Source organism: Heterodontus francisci, chromosome 3 (genome assembly GCF_036365525.1).
Source record: "Heterodontus francisci isolate sHetFra1 chromosome 3, sHetFra1.hap1, whole genome shotgun sequence".
NCBI lineage: Eukaryota > Metazoa > Chordata > Chondrichthyes > Heterodontiformes > Heterodontidae > Heterodontus > Heterodontus francisci.
The window spans coordinates 52,989,419-53,013,748 of NC_090373.1; the positions used below are offsets into that span (position 1 = coordinate 52,989,419).

The 24,330-nt window shown below is 43.2% G+C and overlaps 1 protein-coding gene across 1 annotated transcript; it reads left to right on the forward strand.

The window, feature by feature from the left end:
- Positions 1-210: 210 nt before the first annotated feature.
- rps7 (ribosomal protein S7) lies at positions 211-12,752 on the forward strand. Its single transcript, XM_068022228.1, has 7 exons — positions 211-234; positions 972-1,055; positions 1,668-1,739; positions 10,429-10,572; positions 10,662-10,726; positions 11,948-12,098; positions 12,634-12,752. The coding sequence occupies exons 2-7, from the start codon at positions 981-983 to the stop codon at positions 12,709-12,711; spliced, it is 585 nt and encodes a 194-aa protein (XP_067878329.1). The 5' UTR covers positions 211-234; positions 972-980; the 3' UTR covers positions 12,712-12,752.
- Positions 12,753-24,330: the final 11,578 nt, after the last annotated feature.

Here is a 24,330-nt window from a genome sequence, read left to right on the forward strand (position 1 = left end):
GCAGAAGTTGCAGAGAAATAAAGACTATATTGTTAGGAAATGGATGTTCTTACTTCCACAAGATAATAGGGTTTAATGGCATTTATTGGTTTCTCCTTGCTGATTGAGGGTGACAACGCAGGGCAGCCAGTCACTATGGCAACAGCTGAACCCACCGCCCCGGGAGGCGGGGCTTCCTATTAAAGAGAAAGTCTCGCGATAATTCGCTCTCTTCCTCGGCCGCTGTTTGCTCAGGTCGGTGACGGGTTTCTTAAGTTCCTGTCGGTTATTTCGAATTACGGTGTCAATCTGCTCGATATCGACGGACGAGCGGTGGGGAGCGGGTAGTGGGGGTGAGATGGCTCTGATTCGAGTGTTTGTGCGGCCGGATGGCCGCTGTGAGAGCGGAGATCGGGTTTTTTGTGAATGTCGGGCAGACGTGGGGTTGGACCGGACTGAGTCTGCGCGCGACGGGCTGTAGTGGAACTGGGCCACGCGCTTCTTTACTGATTGCGGCTGGGCTCGCGATGCCAGTTTCGGGCCGCGTTCCATTCTGCCTGCGCGGGGAAAGCTGTGTTATTCCTAACCCCTTCCCCTATAGCCGGGCTCGCGATGCCAGTTCCGGGCCGCGTTCCATTCTGCCTGCGCGGGGAAAGCTGTGTTATTCCTAACCCCTTCCCCTATAGCCGGGCTCGCGATGCCAGTCCTGGGCCGCGTTCCATTCTGTTTGGGCTGTAGCCACATCAATCTTCCCCTCTAGGTTTCTAGCTCCTGTGCTAATCACCGGCATTGCTTTGATCCTGTGCCCATCTGCAATTTTCCATCGGTACTTGTACTAAAGCCGATCGGATCGGCCTTGTCCTGTGTTCTGTTGCATTTGTGCCTGGTTGACATCCGTTGCCTGTCTGTCGGTGTACGGGGATCTATTGCTTATTGCATTCGACATGTGTTTAATAACAATGGCTGATGGTAGTTTTCTCTTCCTCCATTAGAAATAGGCCATGTTTAGCAGCAGCGCCAAAATCGTGAAGCCTAATGGCGAAAAACCGGATGAATTCGAGTCTGGCATTTCCCAGGTAAGTCGGTATCATTTGTGTGGTCTCTACTTCAAAGTCTTTGAAGTAAAATGAAGTTCTTATTTAAGTGCTTGGTTCAGCCGTGTATTGAGTCTATGGTCATATGCGATTGAAGTGTGAGTTTACAGTCATAAATTACGGCACAGAAGGAGACCATTCGGCCCATCGAGTAAATGCCGGCTCTTTGTAGAGCAATCCAATTAGTCCCAATCTCCCCGCTCTGTCCCCGTAGCTCATCAATTTCATTTTGAAATCATGGATCACTTCCACCTCCCTGGTAGGCAGCGATTCCAGGTCATTACCTCTCTCTGCGTTTTAATTAAAAAAAGTTCTTCCTCATGTTCTCCTTGCTATTCTTGCCCAAAGCCTTAAGTCTGTCCCCTTGTACCATCACCTAATGGGAACAATAATTCTTTGTCTACCTTATCTAAACCTATCATGATCTTGTACACCTCTTTTTGCTCCAGTTAGTCTGTCAGTAGGCTGCCTTTCGGTCTGGAAGGTTGTGCGGTTATACGAAATGGCTCCTGTTGTAGAACTACATGAGGTAGGTTGTTGACTGTCAACTGAATAGTGCACATGCCTGAAGTACTGTTTCACCTTGTATTGTAGGCTCTTCTGGAGCTAGAAATGAACTCTGACCTAAAGGCTCAGTTGCGGGAGTTGAACATTACAGCTGCTAAGGTGGGTTTTCTATAATGTTATTTTGACATTTTTTTGTGCTGGGAGGAGAGAACATCATGTTTTAATAAGGTTAAAGTTCTTGTCAGTTCATGATATACAAATAGTTTGTGGCTTTCTATGGCTCTGGTTTAAAAAAAAAAGCCTTTCAGCACATTATGTCTATGCCACATTTCTAAGATCAAACCAAAAGTAACCTCTCTGCTCTGTATCTTTTTAAAATATGTTCTCGTCTAAATTGAGGGCATGTAGACTTGCCACTGACTCACCAAGCAGAGGCAATGGTCTTCTTCACTCTTATCAAAATCCTTTGTAATTTACAACAGTATTGTTAAAGCTGTTAACCATCTTTGAATAAGAACAGGGTTGGTGTATCCATTATTTTCACTGACGTCCTTGTAAATCTATGCTCTATGGCTTTATCTTTTTTATAATGGGGTGATCAAAACTACACATGGTATTCTAACTGGCTTAAGCAGTGTTTTGTACAGTTGGACTTGGGCTTCTGTGTTTCATGTTTAAAAGTAAATCAGCAAGACTTAGTACGGTGATTATGGTAGTGAGGAATGTCTGTTCAGATTGTCACGTTGGTAACTTGGAGTTTGTAATTGTGCATAAAATGCAACATTTGGTCTGTATATGCTCTTGTTTGCAGTTGCTATCATTTTTGTTCTCCAATTTTATTCCCTCTTTTCCTGAAGATGTCACTCCTTCATGAGGGTATGGTTCTACAATGGTGGTTGTATTCTGTATCTCCCAAATAGCTGCTATTTCTGGGGGGTGTTGGAGTGAGTGCTGACTAACCAACTGGACGTGAGTCAGAGGTCTGTTTTGCTCTGGTTGGGGTTTAAGGCACTGAGTGAGCTCACCGTGGACAGTTTCATTACTGATGCTGTTGTAATTTATGTTTGTAATGTTTTAATGGCATAATACTATTTGTGAAGGTTCATTGTCAGTCTGCCACTGCTTGAAGGTGCTGATCTCTCTGCTTGGGTTCTGCTCATCGGTGGTTGTGAAATAACATAAGTAGAAGCCTGGGATGGCTACACGGGCAAAGTGGTCTCTGATAACTATGGCTGCTAATAGATGAAGTGGGATAAACTGATATGTATGGGGTAGACCTCTATATGTTGTCTTAAGGCAGGCTTTCCCCTCTAGGACTCCAGTTTGTTCCAGTCTTTTGGTATTAGGCAGTTCAAGTTCCTGTTAGGTATTCAGGTGCATTGTGGGAGTTTCCTCTTCTCTGGAACAGTATCTAAAGTGTCATCTGACAAATTGATGAGAAACTATCTAACTGCCAAGAGATTGCAGCAATCAGATTGCCTTCTCCGCTGCACCAAAAAGTGACAATTTGGAGAACTGCCACCTGAGGTATTGTTCAAATGAAGCATACTGATTTGTTAGAACAAAATCAGGACATAGAATCGTAGAATGGTTACAGCACAGAAGGAAGCTATTAGGCCTGTTGTGTCTGTGCTGGCTCTCTGAAGGAGAAGTTCATCTAGTGCCATGCCCCCCGGTAACCTCCTTCCTTTTCAGATAATTCAATTCCCTCTTGAATGCCTCAATTGAACCTGCTTCCACCACACACTCTGGCAGTGCAACCCAGATCCTAACCACTTGCTGTGTGAAATTTTCCTCATGTTGCTGTTGCCTCTTTTACCAATCACCTTAAATCTGTGCCCTCGGATTTCAATCCTTCCAGCAATGGGAACAGTTTCTCCCTATCTACTCTGTCCAAACCCTTCATGATTTTGAATACCTTGATTAAATCTCCTCTCAATCTTATCTTCTCCAAGGAAAACTGTCCTAACTTCTCCAATGTATCCACATAAACTGTTCCAGGGACAAGGAAATTCATTCTTGTGAACCTTTTTTGCACCCTCTCTAATGCTGTCACATCCTTCCTAAAGTGTGGTGCCCGGAACAGGACGCAGTACTCCAGTTGAGGTCAAACCAGTGTTTTACACAAGTTTAACATGACCTCCTTGCTTTTGTACTCCATGACCCTATTGATAAATCCCACGATACTGAATGCTCTCTCAGCTTGTCCTGCCACCTTCAATAATTTATGCAAATACACACCCAGGTCCATCTGCTCCTGTGTCCCCTTTACAATTGTGCCCTTTGTTTTATATGGAGTGCCTCCTGACAAAGCACATATGTACAGAGTGATCGCTGACGTCATCAGTGCGTCTGAGCATTTGCCAGGTTGCCAGTATGACTCCTTGCGTGCTCGGTGACTTTACCACATAATGATTGAGTATTTTAATGGCCACGATTGCTGCCTCTATCCCCCTAAGCATTACCTTGCTCCCTCCTGCAATCGCCACCTCAATCACCCCTTTTCCCCATTCCCTCCTCCGCCCATCATCTTGCTGCTCCTGACTGCCCGCCATTCATCTACCCCCCATCACCGCCTTCGCCATGGGGCGAGGCGGGGAGCAACCAGTGGGATGGAGCAACAAGCAGGCAGGTGCAAGAAGGAGCAACTATCACGGGAGTGAGCAGGAAACTGCGCCAATGAAAGCTGTGATTGTGGGAGGAGAGTACTTTAGGGGGCTGGAGGTGGCGATCACGGCTATTGAGGGGTGAAGGGGCTTGGATTCAATTTGTTTTTTGTGTCAAATTGAGCGACCCCATATTTATTACTGGCAGCTGCCTGAGACGTCGCAGTGACGTTTCAGTCAATGAGGCTGCTTTTGTGCATGTGCCAGTACTGTGCCACATAGTAGGCTGCATTTGCTGACAATGCAACCATTTTATGTTGTCTCTCTGCATTCTTATCAAAATGAATCACTTCACACCTCTCCACATTAAATATCTTTCACTTTTTTGCCTATTCCACCAACCTGTCTACGTCCTTGTCAAGTGCTGCGCTATCACAAGTTCCCAATACTTACATTTTTGTATCGTCTGCAAATTTTGCAATTGTGCCCTACACATCAAGGTCCAAGTCATTAATATATATCAGGAAGAGCAGGGGTTCAATACCAGTTCCTGGGGAAGTCCACTCCACTACAGACACCTTACTTCAGTCTGAAAAACAACCACTACTCTCTGTTTCCTGTCACTTCATATCCATGTTGCTACTGTCCCTTTTATTCCATGGGCACCAACTTGGCTGACAGGTCTGTTAGGTGCCACTTTATCAAATGCCTTTTGGAAGTCCATGTATGCCACATCAACAGCATTACCCTCATCAATCTCCTCTGTTACTGCTTCAAAAACTCAAGTAAGTTGGTTAAACACAACTGGCCCTTAACAAATCCATGCTGGCTTTCCTTAATTAACCTGCATTTGTCTAAGTGACTATTAATTATCGTTTTCGAGAAGCTTCCCCACCAAGGTTAATCTGGCCTGTGTTGTTGGGCTTATCTTTACACTTTTTTGAACAAGTGTTTTACATTTGCAATTCTTCAGTCCTTTGGCACCAACCCTGCGACTAAGGAAGACTGGAAAATTATGGGCAGTGCCTCTGCAATTTCCACTCTTCACTCCGTATCATTTAATGTATCTCATCTGGTCCTGGTGTCTTATCAACTTTTAAGTACAGACAGCCTATCTAATGCCACTTCTTGATCAATTTTAATCCCTTCAAACGTCTGAATTACCTCCTTTTTCACTATGAACTGTGCAGCATCTTCCTTAGTAAAGACAGATGCAAAGCATTCATTTAATAATTCAGCCATGCCCCTCCCTCCATGTGTAAATCCCTTTTTTGGTCCCTAATCAGCCCACTCCTTTTTACCACCCTTTTACTGTATATAGAAGACTTTTGGATTCCCTTTTATATTAGTTGCCAGTCTCCTCTTATACTCTTTGTTTCTCATTTGTTTTTTATGTTCCCCTCTAAACATTCTATATTCAGTCTGATTCTTTGTTGTATTATCCACCTGACATTTGTTATAAGCACACTTTTTAAAAAAAAATCTTAGTCTCTATCTCTTTAGTCATTCAGGGAGCTCTGTTTGCCATACCTTTCCCCTTCATGGGAATATACCTTGACTGTGCCTGAATGATCTCTTTAAAGGCAGTCCATTGTTCAGCTACCGTTTTGCCTGTCGACTTCTGATTCCTATTTATCTGGGTCAGATCCATTTTTATTCCATTGAAGTTGGCTTTCCCCCAATTAATTCTTACTCTGGATTGTTATCCTTTTCCATAGCCAACCTAAACCTTTGATACAATGATCACTCCCCTAACTGTTGCCTACTGAACCTTGATCCACTTAGCCCCCTTCATTCCCAAGAACCAGATCTAGCAATACCTCCTTTCTCGTTGTACTGGAAACATACTGCTGTAGAAAAGTCTCCTGAGCACACTCTGAGCTCTTGCCCCTCTCTGCCCTTTACACAACTACCATCCCAGTCTATATTTGGGTAATTCAAGTCCCCCATTATAACTACGCTATAATTCTTAAACCTCTGTAATTTCCTTGCTAATTTGTTCCTCTTTCCCATTAGTTGGTAGCCTATTGATTACACCAAACAATGTAATTGCACCTTTTTTATTGCTTCGCTCTCGCCTTGATATCTCTGGGACATCCTCTCTGTCCAGCGCTGCAATGTTCTCCTTAATCAATACTGCCAACCTTCTCTTTCCTGTTTTTCCTGAACACCTTGAATCCAGGAATATTTAGTACCCAGTCCTGCCCTCTTTTTGAGGCAGGTCTCCATTATGGCTACATCATCTTTCCATGTGGCTATCTACACCTGCAACTCACCAGTCTTATTTACCACAGTCTGTGCAATCACATACACGCGCAGTAAACCTAATTTAGACTTTATTACTTTTCTCCCCCTTTTTCTCTGAACCCCCATAATAACTTATTGACGTGTGCGTGGGTGCTGTTCAAATGGCATTCTGACTTTTCCAAAGGATTCCAGCATGGAACTGGTTGCTGGAAAGTATTTCTGTACTAAAGAGTGCCAACGTCTTGATTTGTATGCTGCTTATAATACATTAATTATTCTTTTGTTGGACCCGTGGATATTGTCAGTCTTAGTTGAGACCTGTATTGGTTTCTGCTAATATCTTGGTCAGTCTTAATTTTTCAGGTTTTTAATATTTACTAACCAGCTGGAATCTAGGTTGTGAGCTTCTAAATTTGATTTAAATCAATTCTTCACTATTATTGGAACTGAAAGGGACTCTACTCCCTTAGCATCCAGTTGGTGTGTGACCAAAGGCAGTGAATCATGCAGGTCAGGCCTGGTATCCTGCCAGCAGTTATCATGCCTTAATTCTGCAGCAGTTTGCTGTGCTAACTGCATTTGAGCGACCATCACAAGGTAAAGGGCAACACAGGCTATCTGCTGACCACATGTTTGATGTGTGCATGGTTTGTGCACTAGGTGCACAGTATGCATAGGATGAAATCCATGGTGCCATACACAATATGATCAAGCAGACCATTGATGTGCTGAAAAAACGCTTCTGCTGCCGAGACTGCTCTGAAGGAGCCCAGAGTACTCTGCAGAGCAGATGTCAAGATTCGTTGACTGTATGCTGCACAACTGTGCCATCATGAGGGCACAGCCCTTGAACATAGAACAGTACAGCACAGTACAGGCCCTTCGGCCCACTATGTTGTGCCGAACCTTTAACCTACTCTAGGATCAAACTACATACATACCCTTCACACTACTATCATCCATGTACCTATCCAAGAGTCGCTTAAATGTCCTTGCTACCATCTATATGGAAAGGACCTCAGGAAGAGGAAAAGAGGAAGCAAGCTAGACACCCTTTTCTGAAGTCCACAGTGCAATACCAGTAATCGCAACCCGAATTCCCTATTCAATTCCATATGCTACCTTGCCTTTGTCACTTACTATCCTAATGTCTGCTTGGTCACTGCAAAAGTAAAAGTCACCGTAAAATAAAGATTCTAAACCAAATTTAAAATTAAATCATGCCATATAGAATGCAAAAGTCAAACTAATCGCACTTGTGCATTGCCTTAGTATGTCATTGAGCATCATGCAATCTATTTGGATGGTGTGGCTATCTTGGTTGAAGAGCTGGCTGTCTGTGCAAGTTGCAAGATGTGCATGTCAGCCTTACAGCAGCACTAAGTGTGAGGGTGATGTGAAGTATGTTAAGTAAGATTGTTGGTTGGTGAATGAGAGGAGGGTGTGTGATTTGAGCAGTGTCTGAGATTAATGTTGCAGTTGGTATGATGCAGTTGAAGATGCATTCACGAACCTTGACCAATCATGTGAGGTCATTCAACTTCTTGTAGCATTGCATCTAAGTTCTTGGCATTGACCTCCATGACTATCTGCTCCTACTGCTTTTTGAGCGTGAGTCTGGAGATCCTCCTTTCCGCTGCTTCCACCAAGGCATTCAAGAACCTTCTGCTCTCTTCCTTTTTGTACCATTCTTTAGTGTTTCCCAGGTCAGGGTCACGTCCTGCACGACTGCCAGCACCTACTCCAGTCACAATGTACCTCTTTTAAGCAGACCAAAGAAAAATACTGCAGATGCTGGAAATCTAAAATAAAAAAAAAAATGCTAGAAATACTCCGATCAGGCAGCATCTGTGGAGAAAGTATTTCGAACAGTTGACATTTAGGGTCAATGACTGCAATGATGAACGTGAAATGTTAACTCTGTTTCTCTTTTCCAGAGATGCTGCCTGACCTGAGTAATCTGTTATTCACCTTTAAACTGTGCAGGTTGGCTTTAACTGGTGCTAGAAGCTTAATCTCTGGCTGGACACTGGAAATCATTGAAATCAGCTGCATGAAAATCAACAGGCATGGGTTAATCACACATTGTCATCCCCACGCCAGTGTTCGGGTGTTACTGAATTTACCGCCAGAGTATTATTTTTAGGCATGCCATCTTGGCGGCCTCCTGAGGTCCCCAGCATCACAGATGCCAGTCTTCAGCCAATCTGATTCACTCCACATGATATCAAGAAATGGCTGAATGCACTGGATACTGCAAAGGCTATGGGCCCTGACAACATTGAAGACCTGTGGTCCAGAACTAGCCGTTCCCCTAGCCAAGCTGTTCCAGGACAGCTACAATACTGGTATCTACCCGGCAATGTGGAAAATTGCCCAGGGACGTCCTATCCACAAATAGCAGGACAACTGCAACCCGGCCAATTAATGCCCTATCTGTCTAGCCTCAATCATTAGCAAAATGATGGAAGGGGTCGATGACCGTGCTTTCAAGCGGCACTTGCTCAGCAATAACCTGCTCGGTGACACTCAGTTTGGGTTCTGCCAGGGCCAATCAGCTCCTGACCTCATTATAGCCATGTCCAAACATGGATAGAAGAGCTGAACTCCAGAGGTGAGGTGACAATTACTGCCCCTGCAAGACAGTATTTGATTGAGTATGGCATAAAAGCCTGAGCAAAACTGGAGTCAGTGGGGGCTGGGGGGAACTGTCTGCTAGTTGGAGTCATACCTAGCACTAAAGAAGATGGTTGTAGTTGTTGGAGGTCATTCATCTCAGTCCCAGGACATCGATGCAGGAGTTCCTCGGGGTAGTGTCCTGGGACAAACCATCTTCAGCTGCTTCCTCAATGACCTTCCCTTCATCATAAGGTCAGAAGTGGGGATGTTCACTGCACAATGTTCAGCACCATTTGCGACTTCTCAAATACTGAAGCAGCCTGTGTCCATATGGAGGAAAACCTGGACAAATTCCAAGCTTGGGCTGATGAGTGGCAAGTAACATTCCTGCCACACAAGTGCCAGGCAATGACCATTTCAAACGAGAGAGAATCTAACCTTCTCTCCTTGATGTTCAATGGCATTATCATAGCTGAATCCCCCACTATCAACATAAATACTGTGGCTACAAGAGCAGGTCAGAAGCCAGGACTTCTGTGGCGAGTAACCTGACTCCGCAAAGCCTGTCCACCATCTACAAGGTATAAGTCAGGAGTGGGATGGAATACTCTATTTGCCTGGATGAGAGGAGCTCCAACAACATTCAAGAAGCTCAACACCACCCAGGACAAAGCAGCCTGTTTGGCGTCCTATCCACCACCTTCAACATTCGCTCCCTGCATCACTGACACACAGTGGCATCATTGTTTACCATCTACAAGATGCACTGCAGCAACTCAGCAAGGCTCCTTTGACGGCACCTTCCAAACTCCTGACCTGTACTACTCACAAGGACAAGGGCAGCAGATGCATGGGAACACAACCGCCTGCATGTTTCCCTCCAGGCCACATACTATGCTGACTTGGAACTATATCGCTGTTCCTTCACTGTCGCTGGGTCAAAATCCTGAAACAGCACTATTGGTGTAGCCATACCCCAAGGACTGCAGCAGTCCAAGAAGGCAGCTCACCACCACCTTCTCAAGGGCAGTTAGGATGGGCAATAAATGCTGGCCTAGCCAGTGACGCCTGCATCCCATGAACGAATCTTAAAAATTTATTAAAGCTTTTATGAAACAGGATGATTTACTATGTTTAAAGGTGCTATATAATGGCAAGTTGTTGTATTTTGTGTTGAAATGAAAACCTTATGGAGTCCATTGTATAAAAAGTCCCACTTAGGTTGTTTTTACCAAATCTGTACTTTCCTTGGGGGAAATATATTTTGCTATTGATGATCTGCTTAAGGTGGTACTGTCACTTTGTTTTTCAGAGTTTGCAATATCAATTTTTTTTGTGTGTAGATCATTTTTAAATGGCTGGCTTTTATTTAATAGGAAATTGAAGTCGGCAGTGGCAGAAAAGCAATCATTATCTTTGTGCCAGTACCCCAGCTGAAGTCTTTTCAGAAGATCCAAGTGCGACTTGTGCGAGAGCTTGAAAAGAAATTTAGTGGCAAACATGTTGTCTTCATCGCGCAGGTAAAATCAGATTTTTTTGAACTTGTTGAATGATGTAGTTCTAGCCTTTCCTGCATGAACGTATTAAAATTTATTTTTTCTTCTATAAGAGGAGAATTCTGCCAAAACCAACCAGAAAAAGTAGAAACAAGAACAAGCAGAAGCGTCCCAGAAGGTAAATGTCTTTTTTTTTAATTGTACATCCAATGAAATTGTATAGCAGCAGTGGTTATTTGGCACGTTGGTGTCTTATTAGAGGTTGATTGAGAAAGATGTCAGAAATACTATGCAGACCACAAGGTCATTCTCTGTTTCCCAGAAAGCTTGTGTTACAAATTAATATAATGGGATGGCTTGGATTAGGACACTGACTTTCTAAGGCTTCTGGTTGCATGTTGGGTTTCACAGAACAACCAGGAGAGCACGCATGGATATACCTTCACACTTTATATCCAACGCTTGTGTGTTTTGTATAAATGTTAGCATTTAGTTTACAAGCCATGTTTTGGCTTAAGAAATGTGTCGGGCTGTGGGGAAGGAGCAGGTGAGTGGGACTAACTGAATAGCTTGTTCAAAGCCAGCACAAACAAGGTGGACTGAATAGCTGCCTATGCTCTGATTTCTGAGATGTTTACAACTGAAGATAAACATGTAGATAACATGTTTAATGGGTTTCATTATAGCTCCAGGGGGAAAAATGAGTTGAATAAATTGTCTTGGTGTGTGAATGGCTTTTGGCTTCTCACAATATGTATGCCTCAAAGTGGTCCATGCAAGGGTCATTTCCAGGCATCAGTGTTTTCACATGAGAACTTGTGTTTTGGAGTATTTACAAATATTTTCAGTTGGTAATACTGAGGATCAACTCATCTATTGGCTTTAGTACTGTCTTGAGTATCCTAGATAGTCTGGATAAAGCAGTGGTTTTCAAACTTTGCGCAGGGCACCGTGCAAATAATTAATCCTCCCAAGGATTCCCAGTCCAAAATTCTGTCAGCTATCCAAAGAAAAATATTTGGAGAACTGCTTTATAGCGACATTATTGAGTTGATAAAATTCAGATAATTGAGACTGGAATCTAATGAGCTTGTGGACCCTTTCGGGTTCAGGGACTCTGTTTAAAGCTGTAAAAATCTGTACTATTAGCTGTCAATGGAACTGCACCTGCATCACAGCACTTTGGTGCAATTTATACTCAAGAGCCCCAACAGAGAGATTTAAGATATATAAAGGTATTAGCCATTAATGGGTGCAGAATACTGAAGAAATAACCAGTGTTAACTTGATATCACAATTTAACATTTTAGTTTGCTGACTGCTAACAATTTCTATTGGTGCAGGTTTAAAATGAATTTTTCTTAAACTGGATTTTTAAATATAAATTTTTCACTTTCAGCCGTACATTGACTGCAGTACATGATGCCATTCTCGAAGACTTGGTTTTCCCTAGTGAAATTGTGGGCAAGAGAATTCGTGTGAAACTGGATGGTACAAGGCTCATCAAGGTCCATTTGGACAAAGCACAACAGAACAATGTAGAACACAAAGTGAGTTTCATGAATCCCAGTAATGCAGATACACCCTACTTTGATGTATTTGTAAAAAAAAAATGCATTTTGTACACTATTAGCTTAACAAATTGAGCCATGACTTGTTTATACGTACAACCATATGACAAGATTACCTTTGGCTGATGGTTTTAAATCTATTGTGACTGCAGTAAGCAGCACAAATAAGTGAAAGTAGTAAAGATAGCAGTTGGTTCCTTACCCAATTACCTAAACAACAGATTGCATTGTGGTAGAAACATGGTTATATTGTGTAGCTAACAGAGAACTGGATTTTTTTTTGTTATTGGCATGTGGGTGTCACTGGCAAGGCCAACATTTATGGCCTTGAGAAGGTAATGGTGAACCACTGCTCTTCTAGACAGTACAGGTCACGGGTTTGGAAGGTGCTGTTGAGGAAAGGCTTCTTTTAAGAATTTCCTCCAGAACTAAGCGCATAAATTGTTAATTTTTTTTTTAAACTAACTGGCTTGTCAATTTGTGTATCTGATATGTACATTTTTCCTCCCCACAGGTGGATACATTTTCTGCTGTCTACAAGAAACTAACGGGCAAAGATGTTGTATATGAATTCCCAGAGTTCCAACTGTAAATTGTGCAGAATGGCTTAAATAAATTTTTTTTGGTCCTATCCATCTTTGCAGTTGAGCTTTTGCTTTTAAAAACAAATGTTGTTTGGTTGCTCTCAATCGTTGAATTTAGCTCCATTTGTTCTTGTTATATAAAAGCAAAATACTATGGATGCTGGAAAAACTCAGCATTTCAGGTCTGTTAACTCTGTTTCTCTCTCTGCAGATGCTGCTAGACCTGCTAAGTACTTCCAGCACTTTCTGTTTTTATTCTAGTTGCATCTGGCTTGCATGCAATTTAAATCTTGGGAATATTTCCTGTTTTTGTGAATTTCAGCTTTTTCTTTGCTAATATATTTCTGACTAGCCATTATTGGTGCAATATGTAATGTTTCAGTGAAATGCACTTCCATCTTGACCTGGTGGATCAGATGTTTTGGAAGGCTGCTGGTGACTAACCATATCCCAGCAGAGTTGCTGCTATTTTTGGTGAGGGAAGAGAGTGGAAACATTTAAGAGTGGCTTGCAGGACTTGTGCTGTGGTTTGGAAGTTCAGAATTGTGAAAAGGAATATAAAAGAGAAAAGATGCATCTTATACAAGATTAGCATGACAAATTGAACAATGACTTGTTTATAAGTACAGCCAAATGACTAGATTAACTTTGGCTGGTACAGTTTTAAATCTTTTTTTATTGTTGCAGTAAGCAGCACAAATAAGTGAAAGCAGTAAAGATAACAGTTGGTTCCTTACCCAATTACCTATCCAATAGATTGAGAAACATGATTATATTGTGTAGCCAACAGAGAACTGGATTTTAAAAAAATGGTATTGGCATGTGGTCATCGGTCATCACTGGCAAGGCCAACATTTATGGCCTTGAGAAGGTAGTGGTGAACCACTGCTCTTCTAGATAGTAGGGGTCACAGGTATGGAAGGTGCTGTTGAACAAGCCTTGGTGAGTTGCTGCAGTGCATTTTGTAGATGGTGTGCTGCAGCCAAGGCGCAGGAGTGAATGCTTGAGGTGGCTGATGGGATGCCAATCAAGTGGGCTGCTTTGTCCTGGATGGTGTTGAGCTTATCGAGCGTTGGAGCTGCGCTCATCCAGGTAATTAGAGAGTATTTCATCACACTGCTGACTTGTGCCTTGTAGATGATGGACAGGCTTTGGGGAGTCAGGAGGGAGTTACTCACCACAGAATTCCCAGCCTCCAACCTGCTTTTGTAGCTGCAATATTTATGTGGCTGGTCCAGTTCAGTTTCTAGTTGGTGTCAAACCCCCAGGATATTGCTGGTCGGGGATTCAGCAATGGTAATGCTGTTGAATGTCAAGGGGAGATAGTTCGATACTCTCTTGTTGGAGATGGACATTGCCTGCCACTTGTCAATTAAACAGCACTGAAACAGGCTCTTCGGCCCATTGTGTCTGTGCCGGCCATACAGCACTCAACTATTCTAATCCCATATTCCTGCACTTTGTCCGTAGACCTATATGCTATGGTGTTTCAAGTGGTCATCTAAATACTTCTTAAATGTTGTGAGGGTTGCTGCCTCCACCACCTCTTCAGGCAGAACTTTCCAAATACCAACCACCCTCTGGGTGAAAAAATGTTTCCTCAAATCTCCCCTAAACCTGCTCCTTACCCTAAATCTATGCCCCCTGGTTCTTGACCCCTCCGCTAAGGGAAAAAGTTTCCTCCTAACTAACCTATCAATGCACCTCAATCATGTCCCCCCTCGGCCTTCTCTGCTCCAAGGAAAACAGTCCTAGCCTTTTCAGTCTCTCTTCATAACTGAAATGCTCCAGCCCAGGCAACAACCTTGTGAATCTCCTCTGCACCCTCTCCAGTGCAATCACATCCTTCCTATAGTGTGGTGCCCAGAACTGTGCACAGTACTCCAGCTCTGGCCTAACTAGCATTTTATATAACTCCATCACAACCTCCCTTGTTCTTATATTCTATACCTCGGCTAACAAAGGCAAGTATCCCATATGCCTTCCTAACCACCTTATCTACCTGTGCTGCTTCCTTCAGTGATCTATGGACAAGTACACCAAGGTCCCTCTGTACTTCCTAGGGTCCTACCATCCATTGTATATTCCCTTGCCTTGTTAGTCCTCCCAAAATGCATCACCTCACACTTCTCAGGATTAAATTTCATTTGCCACTGCTCTGCCCCTTTTACCAGCCCATCTATATCTTCCTGTAATCTAAGAATTTCCTCCTCATTATTTATAACACTACCAATTTTTGTGCCATCTGTGAACTTACTGATCATACCTCCTATATTCACGTCTAAATCATTAATGTACACTACAAACAGCAAGGGTCCCAGCACCGATCCCTGTGGTACATCACTGGTCACAGGCTTCCAATCGCAAAAACAGCCCTCGACCATTACCCTCTGCCTCCTGCCACTAAGCTAATTTTGGATCCAATTTGCCAAATTTCCCTGGATCCCATGGGCTCTTACCTTCTTAACCAAGGTCCCATGTGGGACCTTACCAAAAGCCTTACTGAAATCCATATATACTACATCTACTGCTTTACCCTCATCGACACATCTAGTCACCTCAAAAAATTCAATCATGTTAGTTAGACATGATCTCCCCCTGACAAAGCCATGCTGACTATCCCTGATTAATCCCTGCCTCTCCAAGTGGAGATTAATCCTGTCCCTCAGAATTTTTTCCAATATTTTCCCAACCACTGATGTTAGACTCACCGGCCTGTAATTACCTGGTTTATCCTTGCTGCCCTTGAATAATGGTACCTCATTCGCTGTCTTCCAGTCCTCTGGTACCTCTCCTGTGGCCAGAGAGGGTTTGAAAATTTGTCAGCCCCTGCTATCTCCTCCCTTGCCTCACATAGCAGCCTGGGATACATCTCATCTGGGCCTGAGGATTTATCCACTTTTAAGTCCGCTAAAACAGCTAATATTTCCTCCCTTTCAGTGCTAATATGTTCAAGTATAGCACAATTTCCTCCCCCCCACCCCCGATCTCTACACCTACATCGTCCTTATCCATAGTGAACACAGATGAAAAGTAATCATTTAAAACCTCGTCTATGTCCTCCGGCTCCACACAAAGATTGCCACGTTGGTCCCTAATGGACCCTACCCTTTCCCTGGTTATCGTCTTACCCTTAATATACTTATAAAACGCCTTGGGATTTTCCTTTTATCTTGCCCGCCAGTGTTTTTTCATGCCCCCTCTTCACTCTCCTAATTACTTTAAGTGCCACCCTACACTTTCTATACTCCTCTTGTGCCTCCCCTGTTTTCAGCACTTGGGATCTGCCATAAGCCTCTTTTTTTTTTTTTTCCCTGATCCAATGCTCTATATCCCTTGACATCCAGGGTTCCCTGGACCTGTTAGTCCTACCTTTCACGTTAATGGGTATATGTTGGCTCTGGACTCTTACTATTTCCTCTTTGAATGATGTGATGTAGATTTTCCTAAAAGTAGCTGATCCCAGTCCCCTTTGGCCAGATCCTGTTTTATCATATTGAAATCGGCCTTCCCCCAATTCAGTACTTTTATTTCTGGTCCATCTTTGTCCTTTTCCATAACTACCTTAAATCTTAGAGTTATGGTCACTATCCCTGAAATGCTCCCCCACTGACACTTCTCCCACTTGTCCTGCTTCATTCCCTAGGATTAGGTCCAGTACTGCCCCTTCCCTTGTAGGACTTTCTACATACTGGCTCAAAAAGCTCTCCTGTATGCATTTTAAGAATTCCGCCCCTTCTGCACGAAGACTATCCCAGTTAATATTGGGCAAGTTGAAATCCCCTACTATTATTACCCTATTATTTTCACACCTCTCAGATTTGCCTACAAATCTGCTCCTCTATCTCTCCCTGACTCTTTTGGAGGCCTGTAGTACACACCCAGCCAAGTGATTGCCCCCTTTTTGTTTTTAAGTTCTACCCAAATCCTTACTGCAGTAATTGACTCCTTGATCAACAGTGCAATGCCACCTCCTGTTTTATCATCTCCCCTGACGCTCCTGAAGATTCTATACCTGGAATATTGAGCTGCCAGTCCTGTCCCTCCCTTAACCATCTCTCTGTGATAGCAATAATATCATAATCCCATGTGCTAATCAACACGCTTAATTCATCTGCCTTACTAGTAAGACACCTTGCACTGAAATAGGTGCCATACAACCTTGCATTTTTCCCTTGTGCCTTACCAGGTCTATATTTGCTCTGCCTTCCAGGCAGACTCATTTTCTGTTCTATATTACCCCCTACTGTACCTCCACTCTCTCCCATCCCCCTGCCAAATTAGTTTTAAACCCCCCCACAACAGCAAATCTCCCAGCAAGGATGCTTGTCCCATTCCGGTTCAGGTCTAACTTGTACAGGTCCCACCTTTGCCAGAAACAGACCCAGGAAACTAAAGCCCTCCCTCCTGCACCATCTCCTCAGCCATGCATTCATCTGCTCTCTCCTCCTATTTCTAAACTCACTAGCACGTGGCACTGGGAGTCATCTAGAGATTACAACCTTCGAGGTCCTGCTTTTTAATCTGTTAACTAGCTCCCTAAATTCTTGTTGCAGGACCTCATTCCTTTTTCTACCTATGTCGTTGGTACCAATGTGTACCATTACCTCTGGCTGCTCACCCTCCCTCTTCAGAAGGTCCTGCAGCTGCTCCGTGACATCCTTAACCCTAACACGAGGGAGGCAACATACCATCCTGGAGTCAAGTTTGTGGCCACAGAAACGCCTATCTGTACCCCTTATGATAGGGGATTCTATCACTATAGCTCTTCCATTCCTTTTTTCCCCTCTGCTGTGCAGCAGAGCCATCCTTGGTGCCACAGACCTGGCTGTTGCTGCTTTCCCCTGGGAGGTCATCTTTCTCTCCCCACCCCCCACCCCCAAAACAGTATCGAAAGCGGTATATCTGTTTGAGAAGGGGATGGCCACAGGGGTTTCCTGAACTACCTGTCTGCGCCTATTACTCCGCCTGGTGGTCACCCATCCCTTTTCTTCCTGTGCTGCCATTTCACTTACCTGGGAGCAGAGCGGAGCGGAGGTGGTGGACCTGCATGGAACCTGATCCGGAGCGGCGGCTGTCTCTCTGCGTCTCAGCATGCGCTGAGACTTGAAAAAGAGGGGGAGAAAATGTAGTGACATCACGGGAATTCTGCAAGGTGGTTGGGTAAGTAACAACTGTTGGTGCCTTTAAATTGCTTAAAACACGGAAAGTTTTTTAAAAAAAAAAAACCTCCAGGGATAAGGTGAGTAGTACTACTTAAATTAGAGTAATTTATTAAGGACTTTAGATTGTAGTGGGTAGTGTTTGGTGTAGAACAAGACACCTAGTGTAGTTAGTATTTTTTAAAGGGAGTAACTAAATTAATTTAGAGGTAAGTTAAATGCCTGCCATGAAAGTATGTGGGTATTGCTCACATTTTTAGTTTCTCCTAAAGGTGGTGGTGGGCTGCCTTAGTGAACTACTACAATAAGTGGTGAAGGTACTCCCAGCATGCTGTTGGTGATTTCCAGGATTTTAGCCCAGTAATGAAGGAGTCCTGACATATGTTTGTCAGGATAGTGTGTGGCTCGGAGGTGGTCCCATGTACCAGCTGCCCTTAACCTAGGTGGTAAAGATGGAGCTGCTGAAGAAGCCTTGGCCAGTTCCTGCAGTGCACCCTGAAGATGGTACACTTAAAGTACTAATCAAAATGATTGCTTTGTCCTGAATAATGTTGAGCTTCATAAATGTTGTGGCTGCATCCATCTAGACAAGTGGAGAGCAAGCTACCACACTCTTGACTTCTGCATTTTAAGTGATGGAAAGACCTTGGAGAGCTGGGAAATGAACCACTGAATACAGAATACTCGGCATTTGATCTCTCATAGTCATGACATTTGGTTCTGCTCAATGCTGATACTCATGATACAATTGGGGATGGGCAATAAATGGTGGCTTAGATAGTGATGCTCACATTCCATGAATAATTTAAAAAAAAATAAATCCTTTTTGTGATGTTGATTGAGGGATAAATATTGGCCAGGGCACGGAATAACACTCATCCCCTGCTCTTTGAAATAGTGCCATGGGATCTTTTATACCCACCTGAGAGGGCAGACATGCTTCAGTTTAACATCTCAACCGAAAGGTGCACCTCTGAAGTGCAGTACTCCACTCGAGTATCAGCCTAGATTGTTATGTTCAAGTCCTGGAGGGGTACTTGAACCCAAACCTTGTGACTCAGCATTGTAATTGGTCAGCTTTTTCTTGTTACATACAAACATATGAATTCGGAGCAGGAGTAGGCCACTGGGCCCCGTGAGCATGCTCTGTTGTTCAATAAAATCATGGCTGATCTGATTGTAACCTTGATTCCACATTCCTGCCTACCCCTGATTAGCCTTTCACCCCCTTGCTTATCAAGAATCGATGGACCTCTGCCTTAAAAATATTCAAAGACTCTCTTCCTCAAAAGACAGTGGAAGCAGAGTTCCAAAGACACTCAACCCTCTGAGAGAAAAAATGTCTCCTCATCTCTGTCTTAAATGGGCGACCCCTTATTTTCAAATAGTGACCCCTATTTCTAGACTCTCCCACAAGGGGAAACATCCTTTCCACATCCACCCCGTCAACCCCTCGGGTACTTATGTTTCACTCAAGTCACTTCTTTCTCTTCTAAACTCCAGCGGCTACAAGCCTAGCCTATCCAACCTTTCCTCATAAGGCAACCTGCCCATTCCAAGTATTCGTTTAGTAAACCTCTGAACTGCTTCCAATGCATTTACATCCTGACTTAAATAAGGAGACCAATTCTATACAAATTACTCCAGATGTGGTCTCACCAATGCCTGGTATAACTGCAGCATAACCTCTCTACTTTTGTATTCAATTCCCCTCACAATAAACAATAACATTCTATTAGCTTTTCTAATTGCTGAACCTATGTTAAGACGTAGCTCGACAAGTTTCCACATTGTCAGCTAGATGCTGTACTGGATTCACCAGGATGTTGCCTGGGCTGCAGCATTTCAGCTATGAAGAGAGATTGAAAAGGCTAGGGTTGTTTTCCTTACAGCAGAGAAAGCTGAGGTGAGATATGATTTGAAGTATACAAAATTATGAGGGACATTGATAGGTTAGATAGGAAGAAACTTCTTCCCTTAGTGGAGGGGTCAATAACCAGGGGGCATAGATTTAAGGTAAGGGGCAGGAGGTTTAGAGAGGAGTTGAAAAAAATTTCACCCAGAGGGTGGTTGGAATCTGGAACGCACTGCTTGAAGAGGTGGTAGAGGCAGGAACCTCAACATTTAAGAAGTATTTAGATGAGTACATGAAGTGCCATAGCATACAAGGCTACAGGCCAAGTGCAGGAAAATGGGATTAGAATAGTTAGGTGCTTGATGGCTGGCATAGCTTGATGGGCCGAAGGGCCTGTTTCTGTGCTGTATAACTCTGACTCTCTGGAACAACTTAGCTAGGGGCGCAGCTAGTTCTAGAGTATAGGTCTGCAGCACTACAGCTGAGATGTTGGGACCCATAGCCGTTGATCTGTCTGCTGTGCTTGTCCATTTAACACCATGTGAGTGAATCAAATTGACTGGCATCTGTGGGTGGGGGAAATCAGAAGGTCAAGAAGGATCATCTCAGTATTTACAGTTGAAGATTATTGCAAACTTTATAGCCTTGTCTTTTGCACTTGTGCTGGACTTTGCTGTTGTTGAGAATGTGGATCTTCATGGAGTCTAGTTTTTCAATTAGTTGTCTGCTACCATTCACGATTGAATGTGGCAGATTTGCAGAGCTTTGATCTGATCCGTTAGTTGTGGGATCACTTCACTGTCTGTAACATACTACTTTTGGTGATTAGTAATTGAAGATGTATTTATCCAGGATGTTTGGGATATTATAACCACAAGACCCTCATAGTTAATTGCTAAAGTAGAACCCAGTCTGTTTTAATAGATTATTTGTTGTAACTTTATCTTTATTCAAATTCTGTAGCTTGAAATCTGAATTGTATCCTCTTAAACTGTACTGTTAGAGTGGTTTTACATTGAGTTGGCAGTATGACCCTGAGCTGAGTCTCCATCAGAAAGATCCCATACTTCCACTTCAGTTACCTCTGCTCCTGCTTCAGCACATCTACAGCTGCAATCCTGATCCATGCTTTGTCATCTCTCAACTTAATATTTCAACACTCTCTTGACCTTTTGTAATTAAAAGGGTAATATGTTTCACTTTATCTCAAGAGGGCTGGAATACAAAGGGATGGAAGTTATGCTGCAGATGTATAAAGCTCTGGTGAGACCACATCTGGAGTACTGTTCAGTTTGTTACGACCACGTGCGAAATGTGTCTAGGTGTCTGTTACTCTCGTCACCTGGTCTTATTGTAACAGGGTTTAATTTTAAACCCACTTTGTTTTGAGATCCCCCTTTGTGAATCCTTGTTCACAACTTTCCAATTATAAGGCAATGCAATGAGCACAAACAGGCTTTCTGTAGTCTAAAGAGGAAAAATGAAATTTATTAAACCTTAAACTGTAATACGGTTAACGCCTACGGATATACGACATGCTGGCATGCACACGCGATACAGGCAAATAGGGATAGAAAAGAGCAGAAGAAAAGATAAGTAGAACAGTTTGAGGCAATATCTCGTTACTGTTTCTCAAACTTGCTGTAGTCTGTTGAAGATATGGTCTTGCGTTTTGTTGGGGCCCAGTATTCGTCTTAAACCATGTTCATGTAGGAGACTGTTCTCTCTGAGTTTGTGTCTTCACAAGATTCAGTTCCGTGGGAAAGAGATGGAGGGAGGCAGACAGGAGAGGAGATGTTCTCGGTCCATGAGCACACGGCGTTCTCTGTTCTCATTCCTTTGGGAGTTCAAATTTTTTTTAAAACTCCCAGGTTGCCCAGCAAGTTAGTCATGTGACTAGCTCCTTATATGGAACAGTCTCTCCTGCGATGTTTTTGGGTTGTACCTTTAGCAGTCTCTGGAACGCTAGCTCCTCCCACCTTCAATGTCTGGTCATCAAAAAGTTCATTGTTGGTTGAGTGAGTCAGGGCATGGCCCTTTGCCCCTTGTTCCAACACTCTCTCTTACCATGGAAATGTCTTTCCGGTCAGGGGCTTGCAATTTTAAGTTTTAATGTTCATGTGGCGAAATCATGTGTGCCTCAATCTTCGTAGGTGGAGGGTTTGCCTGACAAGTTCTAAGCACTTCAATTCAGGAAGAATCCATTGGCATTGAGCATAGAAGATTAGTGGTGAATTCAGTCATTCATTTGGGATGATTGAAGGATTTGCGGCAAGTAGAAACTTTCCTTTGGCGGAATCCAGAACACGGAGGAAAAACCTTAAAATTAGAGCTAAACTGTTCAAGAATGATGCCAGGAAGTACTTCTTCGCACAAAGGGTAGTGGAAATCTGGAACTCTTTCTCCCACTAAAAGCTGCTGAAGCTAGGATGAATTGAAAAATTCAAAACTGAAATAGATTGATTTTTGTTTATGTTATAAGAGATATGGAACAAAGTCAGGTAAATGGAGTTGAGGTACAGATCAGCTAGAGTCATAGAATTATACAACACAGAAACAGGCCCTTTGGCCTAACGCATCTGCACCGACCATTAAGCACCCATCCAATCTAATCCCATTTTCCTGCACTTGGCCCGTAGCCTTGTATGCTATGGCGTTTCAAGTGCTCATCTAAATACTTCTTAAATGTTGTGAGTTCCTGCCTCTACCACCCCTTCAGGCAGGGTGTTCCAGATTCCAACCACACTCCGGGTGAAAAAAGTTTTCCTCAACTCCCCTCTAAACCTCCTGCTCCTTACCTTAAATTTATGCCCCCTGATTATTGACCCCTCCGCTAAGGCAAAAAGTTTCTACCTATCTATCCTCTCAATGCCCCTCATTATCTAATTGAATGGCAGAACATGCTTGAGGGGGTGAATGGCCTAATCCTGTTCCTATTTTTCCCCCTTTAGATCATTCCACTGTCTTTCATTTGTCACACCAGTTGACATCAAATATTGGACGAGCAGAAATTTCCTCCAACTAAGTACGAGGAAACCTAAGCCATTTTGTTCAGTTCCTCATGCAAAATCCATTCCCTCATCACTGACTCCATTCTGTCCTTGACATCAGTCTTGAGATTGAACCAGTCTGTTTGCAACCTTGGTGTTATATTTGATTCAGAGATAAAGTTCCAATCACATATCTGTGCCATCACTGAGACCACCTACTTCCATCACCGGCTTCGCCCTGTCTCAGCTGATCTTCTGCAGAAACCCTCATCCATGCCTTTGTTACCTCTAGACTTGATTATTCCAAAGACTGTTGGCTGGCCTCCATCTTCCGGCCTCCATAAACTTAAACTCATCCTCAACTCTGCTGCTCATATCCTAACTCGCACCAAGTCCTGTTTACCTGTCGCCCCTGTGCTCGCTCACCTTGCTCATGGTTAATTAACACCTTTTTTTTCATCTTGTTACTAAATCCCTCCATGGCCTCAGCCCTCAGCTGCTAATCCTGGCCTCTTGCATGTCCCCAATTTTAATTGTTCTACCATTGGCAGTCCTTTGTCTAGCTGCAGAGGCCCCAAGCTCTGGAATTCCCTAGTTTCTCCATTTGTGACTAAGTGTCAAATTTTGCTAATGCTCTTGTAAAGTGTCTTGGGACATTTTGCTGCATTAAAGGCACTATATAAATGCAAGTTGTTTTAAGACCCATCTTTCACTGATCCATTCGTTTTCTTCAGCTCAGGGTCTATTTTTATTGATTCTGTCTCTGTAATGCATCTTTGGACGTGTTTCTATGTTATTGGTGCTGTATAATTGTTTTTTGTTCATTTGCTAGGGTTCTAACTCAGATGATCTAGAATATCATGGTTCAGAATGATGGGGTGGAAGTCTTCATTGACAACATGGGATCTGTCAAAAGGAGTTTGGGCAGTCTATTCTAAAAGAGTATCTACAGTGTTCCATTATCCTACCAAGTGCCACATAGTAGATTTGTTAGTAAAATTAAAGCATGTGGGATTTGAAGGACAGTGGCAGCATGGATACATATTTCGCTAAGGGACAGAAAGCAGAGAGTTAGTGGTGTTTTACAAATTGGATGGAAGTATACAGTGGTGTTCTGCGGGGTTTGGTATTAGGATCATGCTCTCTTTGATATATATAAATGACCAAGGCTTGGGTATGTGGGGTATCATTTCAAACTTTTTAAATTCAGAAATGTAGTAACCAGTGAGGGGGACAGTAATAAGTTTCAAGAGGACATAGACTGATAAAGTGGGCAGGCACATGGCATGTTAAATTTAATGCAAAGAAGTGTGATGTGATGCATTTTGGTAGGAAGATTGAGGACCAGCAATAGGAACTAAATAGTACAATTTTAAAGGTGGTGCAGGAACAGGGGGACCTGTACACAAGTCTTTGAGAGGTAGAAGGACAAGTTGAGAAGGCTGTTTAAAAATATGTGGTCCTTAGCTTTGTTAATAGAGCAATAAAGTAGAAAAACAAGGAGGTTATGCTGAACCTTTATAAAATGCTGGTTAGGCCTCAGCTGGAGTATTGGTGCTCAATTCTAGGCATCACACTTGAGGAGCGACATCAATGCCTTGGAGAGGGTGCAGGAAAGAT

Coding starts and splice junctions, on each gene's coding strand:
- rps7 (XM_068022228.1), top strand. CDS start 981: ATGTTTAGCAGCAGCGCCAAAATCGTGAAGCCTAATGGCGAAAAACCG. Junction 1,740..10,428: donor TGAACATTACAGCTGCTAAG/GTGGGTTTTCTA, acceptor TTTATTTAATAG/GAAATTGAAGTCGGCAGTGG. Junction 12,099..12,633: donor AGAACAATGTAGAACACAAA/GTGAGTTTCATG, acceptor TCCTCCCCACAG/GTGGATACATTTTCTGCTGT.